The sequence below is a fragment of the Pundamilia nyererei genome, unplaced genomic scaffold, assembly GCF_000239375.1.
Source record: "Pundamilia nyererei isolate P.nyererei 1_Seehausen unplaced genomic scaffold, PunNye1.0 scaffold00382, whole genome shotgun sequence".
NCBI classification, from domain to species: domain Eukaryota; kingdom Metazoa; phylum Chordata; class Actinopteri; order Cichliformes; family Cichlidae; genus Pundamilia; species Pundamilia nyererei.
In genome coordinates this window covers 75,709-81,242 of record NW_005187783.1, presented here as the reverse complement: position 1 = coordinate 81,242, position 5,534 = coordinate 75,709, and the positions used below count along the sequence as shown (strand labels likewise).

At 48.2% G+C, this 5,534-nt stretch overlaps 1 protein-coding gene across 4 annotated transcripts in view; it reads left to right on the top strand.

Moving 5' to 3' along the window:
- ntm (neurotrimin) overlaps positions 1–5,534 on the top strand; it is a 129,889-nt gene that overhangs the window by 77,122 nt on the left and 47,233 nt on the right. For all 4 annotated transcript variants that reach the window (XM_005752804.1, XM_005752803.2, XM_005752802.2 and 1 more), the window contains exon 2: positions 4,686–4,918. In XM_005752804.1, the coding sequence (XP_005752861.1) occupies positions 4,686–4,918 (233 nt within the window). The remainder of the gene's footprint in view (positions 1–4,685; positions 4,919–5,534) is intronic.

The following is a 5,534-nucleotide window of genomic DNA, read 5'->3' as shown; positions in this document are numbered from 1 at the left end:
TACCATGTGGATTCATGGATTTTTTTTTCACATTCTGTCTCTCACAGTTGAAGTGTACCTCTGGTGCAAATTACTGACCTCTGTCATCATTTTAGGTGGGCGAACTTGCACAATCGGTGGCTGACTAAATACTTTTTTGCCCCACTGTAAATGTACTCATATTAATTTAGTACTTTTATAGTTTGAGCCCTCTAAGTAGATAATACTACCCACTCACGCATGTATTCATAAAATTCTTGGCAGTAAATTACTTTAATTGCTTGAGGGGAAGCTACAGTGGAAGCGTGTCTATCATGCTGCTTTTGAGGATTCTTTAGAAAAGTTTAGTCATATGTCTGCACTAGAATCTGGTTGAGGAAGTTTACTTTCTGTGGCCATTATTGATTAAACCCATACTTTAAAATTAGTGCATCATATTAAATCAATGCTACAAGGGTTTTTATTGTATGTTTTCTGTGTACATTGCATAAAAAATGTGCATTTTATTTGATTATACACTGTGCCATATATGCGCCAACACTGGAGAATATGCACCCCATGCTTTTCTATTGCTCTTTTCCTCTATAGTGCCATAAATGCCCAAAGGATGCCATTGACCCTACTGCTGCCACTGAAGTGGAAGTGACTGATGGTGCAACAAAAACTGTGACAGCATAAATGGAGCTGATTCATTCAGTTGCAAAGCAGTGAGCTCCTGTTACACTGCCACCATTCAAAACACTTAAAATGGTGAATTTCCAGCTCTAGAGTGCAGAACTGAGGCTACTGAAAGTTAAAACTCCCAACTCACATGATGGACAATTGGCAGCCCAAAGCAGTTTGCACATTTTCTTTTTTTTAACCATTAAGTCACTTACTTCATATGGCTCTGGCCTTTGTACATTCTCAGCAGGATTGAAACACCTATTATGAAAAGACAGCAGATGTGTCATTCCGTGGAAACATTCAAACATCAGTCATCAGCTCCTGTATCAAAGCAGCATTCTTTGACTGCGGAAAGCATTCGGTTGTAATTGCAACCGACCACAACGATCCAGTTTCAGCCCATTATTTCAATCAGTTTTGAATATCACAAAGTGTGTGGGTAGATCAACAAAAGAAACCTGACGCTGCTCAGTAAGTGCATTTGCATATTGAAAATAAATCTTGTTCTAAGCTTACATAATTTCTGAGAACATAATTGCTATTCCAATTTCAGCGTGTCGCATCAGAATATTACTTCACAATTACATGATGAAATGCACATTAGAAATTGTGTTTCTAGTTTTTTTTCTGTTTCTATGTTATGACTGGTTGCCTGTCTCTCTGTATGGGGGACCTCTCTACTACTTTTTAAAAGTAATACAGTGATTCTTAATAAATAAATAAAAAACAACACATATCGTGTCTATTGAACTTGCTTACTATTATTAGTGTATAATCTAAAAGTAATCGTAATAAATTCAGCTGCACAATCCTCTCTCTCTACACTGTGTCATACCAGAAGTTCAGCTTTTATAAGCATCAGCACATTCCATCCATCCATCCATCCATCTTCATCCGCTTTGTCCGGGGCCGGATCGCGGGGGCAGCAGCCTAAGCAAAGAGGCCCAGACCTCCCTCTCCCCAGCCACCTCCTCCAGCTTGTCCGGGGGAATACCAAGGTGTTCCCAGGCCAGCCGAGAGATATAATCTCTCCAGCGTGTCCTGGGTCTGCCCCGGGGCCTCCTCCCGGTGGGACATGCCTGGAACACCTCACCCAGGAGGCGCCCAGGGGGCATCCTTGTCAGATGCCCGAACCACCTCAGCTGGCTCCTTTCGATGTGGAGCAGCAGCTGCTCGACTCTGAGCCCCTCCCGGATGGCCGGACTTCTCACCCTATCTCTAAGGGAGAGGCCAGCCACCCTTCGGAGGAAGCTCATTTCTGCCGCTTGTATCCGCGATCTCGTTTTTTCGGTCACTACCCACAGCTCGTGGCCATAGGTGAGGGTAGGGATGTAGATCGACCGGTAAATTGAGAGCTTCGCTTTTACACTCAGCTCCCTCTTCACCACGACGGACCGGTGCAGCGTCCGCATTACTGCAGCTGCAGCCCCAATCCGTCTGTCGATCTCCGGCTCCCTTCTCCCATCACTCGCGAACAAGACCCCGAGATACTTGAACTCCTCCACTTGGGGCAGGAACTCATCCCCGACCCGGAGTGGGCACTCCACCCTTTTCCGGCTGAGAACCATGGCCTCAGATTTGGAGGTGCTGATCCTCATTCCCGCTGCTTCACACTCGGCTGCGAACCGTTCCAGTGCCAGCTGGAGGCCCTCACCCGATGAAGCCAACAGAACCACATCATCTGCAAAAATCAGAGATGAGATTCTGAGGCCACCAAGGCGAAAGCCCTCCGCCACTTGGCTGCGCCTAGAAATCCTGTCCATAAAAATTATGAACAGAACCGGAGACAAAGGGCAGCCCTGGCGGAGCCCATCACCCACCGGGAACGAGTCCGACTTATTGCCGGCAATGCGAACCAAGCTCTTGCAACGATTGTATAGGGATCGAATGGCCCGTAGCAATGGGCCAGACACCCCATATTCCCGCAACACCTCCCACAGGACACCCCGAGGGCCACGGTCGAATGCCTTCTCCAAGTCCACAAAACACATGTAGACTGGTTGGGCAAACTCCCATGCACCCTCAAGTATCCTGGAGAGGATAAAGAGCTGGTCCAGTGTTCCGCAACCAGGGCGAAAACCGCATTGTTCCTCCTGTATCCGAGGTTCGACTAACGGATGAACTCTCCTTTCCAGCACCCTGGCATAGACTTTCCCAGGGAGGCTGAGGAGTGTGATCCCCCTGTAGTTGGAACACACCCTCCGGTCCCCTTTCTTAAAGATGGGGACCACCACCCCAGTCTGCCAGTCCACAGGTACTGCCCCTGATCTCCACGCAACATTGCAGAGGCGTGTCAACCAGGACAGCCCTACAACATCCAGAGCCTTCAGGAACTCGGGGCGGACCTCATCAACACCAGGGGCTCTGCCACCAAGGAGTTGTTTAACTGCCTCAGTGACCTCGCCCCCGGAAATTGGCGGGTCATTCCCTCATCCCCAGACTCTGCTTCCTCCTCGGAAGACGTGTCAGTGGGATTAAGGAGGTCCTCGAAGTATTCCTTCCACCGCCTGACAATTTTCTCAGTCGACGTCAGCGGCGCTCCGCCAGCACTATACACAGTGCAGGTAGAGCACCGCTTTCCCCTCCTGAGACGTCTGACGGTTTGCCAGAATCTCTTCGAGGCAGTCCAAAAGTCTTTTTCCATGGCCTCTCCGAACTCCTCCCACACCCGAGTTTTTGCTTCAGCCACTGCCCGAGCCGCATTCCGCTTGGCCTGTCGATACCTGTCGGCTGCCTCCGGAGTCCCACAGGCTAACCAAGCCCGATAGGACTCCTTCTTCAGCCTGGTGGCTCCCTTCACCTCTGGTGTCCACCATTTGGTTCGGGGATTACCACCACGGCAGGCACCAACCACCTTGCGGCCGCAGCTCAATGCAGCAGCTTCGGCAATGGAGACGCTGAACATGGTCCATTCGGACTCAATGTCCCCAGTCTCCCTCGGAATGCTGTTGAAGCTCTGCCGGAGGTGTGCGTTGAAGATCTCGCGGACTGGGGCCTCTGCTAGACGTTCCCAGCACACCCTCACTACGCGTTTAGGTGCACCAGGTTTGTCGAGCGTCTTCCCCCGCCACCTGATCCAACTCACCACCAGGTGGTGATCAGTTGACAGCTCAGCCCCTCTCTTTACCCGAGTGTCCAGAACATATGGTCGCAGGTCTGCTGATACGATTACAAAATCGATCATCGACCTACGGCCTAGAGCGTCCTGGTGCCACGCGCACTTATGGACACTCTCATGTTCGAACAGGGTGTTCGTTATGGCCAAACTGTGATTAGCACAGAAGTCCAATAACAGAGCACCGCTCGGGTTCAGATCAGGGAGGCCGTTCCTCCCAATCACGCCCCTCCAGGTCTCGCTGTCGTTACCCACGTGAGCATTGAAGTCTCCCAGCAGGACAACAGAGTCTCCAGGTGGAGCACCCTCCAGCACCCCCCCCAGGGACTCTAAGAAGGCTGGGTACTCTGAACTGCCACTCGGCGCATAAGTGCAGATGACAGTCAGGACCCGTTCCCCGACCCTAAGGCGCAGGGAACAAACCCTCTCGTCCACCGGGAAAAACCCCAACGTACCGGCAGCAAGCCGAGGGGATATTAGGATACCCACCCCAGCCCGCCGCCTCTCACCAGGGGCAACTCCAGACTGAGACAGAGTCCAGCCCCTCTCCAGGAGACTGGTTCCAGAGCCCAAGCCATGTGTAGAGGTGAGCCCGACTATATCTAGCCGGTACCTCTCAACCTCACGCACTAACTCAGGCAGGCTCCTTCCCCACCAGAGAGGTGACATTCCATGTCCCTATTGCCAGCACATTTTTGAATCATAAATGTAGCATGCAATAGAGTACATGTTTGTAGTTCAAAGAAACAGGGAAAAAATAAATTAATAAATACAAATTTGTCATTTAAAAAAATAAGTCTATACGTAGTGGGGAGGGGTTGATCATATAAAGTATGTTTTTGTGATTTCCATGAGTACTCCCTCATGGAAATCACTGAATCTTAAAAATAACCCTACTTTCAGTGTTGTTTTTGTTCCTTCACAGGTGTGCACTTGGGGATGTTGTCACACACACAGCATGGCTTAATCGGTCAAGTATACTGTATGCTGGAGAAGACAAGTGGTCGATTGATCCCAGAGTGAGTTTGGTGACTCTTAATCAAGAGGAGTTCACCATCAAGATTGAAAATGTGGACATGACAGATGAAGGACAGTATGTGTGTGCAATCCAGACAAGCAGTCGACCAAGAACCACCTCAGTTCACATCCTCGTCCAAGGTAATGACGCCAAGATAAAGACAGCTACAGCTGCTGATATGATACTAAATTCAACAATGAGTCCTATGTGAAATTCTAGTAAATTATTGTTTTTTTCCGAATGTGCTACAAGTAATGAGTCTCTGGTAATCACAAAAAAATTAATTTCCTGAACTTATACAGACACCATAACTTATGCCTGCTGCAAATTAATTTTTTTCTTCATGACTATTGCAATTTTAAGCCATTCTTCCTTGAATGTGACTTCAAGCTAAGATATTTTTAGAACCTCTTGCACACATCCATTTTTTTTGTTTTCTTCTTGTTTTGCTAGTATACTATCTATGACTTCTATCTAAAGCACCAGCATAGCAGAGCTGAAGTGGGGAAAAAAACATATAGAGTCAAAACAGGCCTTCAGTGCCTCTCTTAAATCTCATTTTCTCATTCATCGCTCCACTGGAGCAATGAGATGCCAAATGCCTTGCTCAAGGAATGAGAGGGGAGTGTGTTTCTCATCCGCTATATTAGGTAAGGTTAATGGAGAATACCAGGTGTTAAGATGCTTAGGTTATAATGATGTGTGGAGTTGTGATAGTCTCCTAATGGAATTCAGAACACATTGAGGTGCATTGGA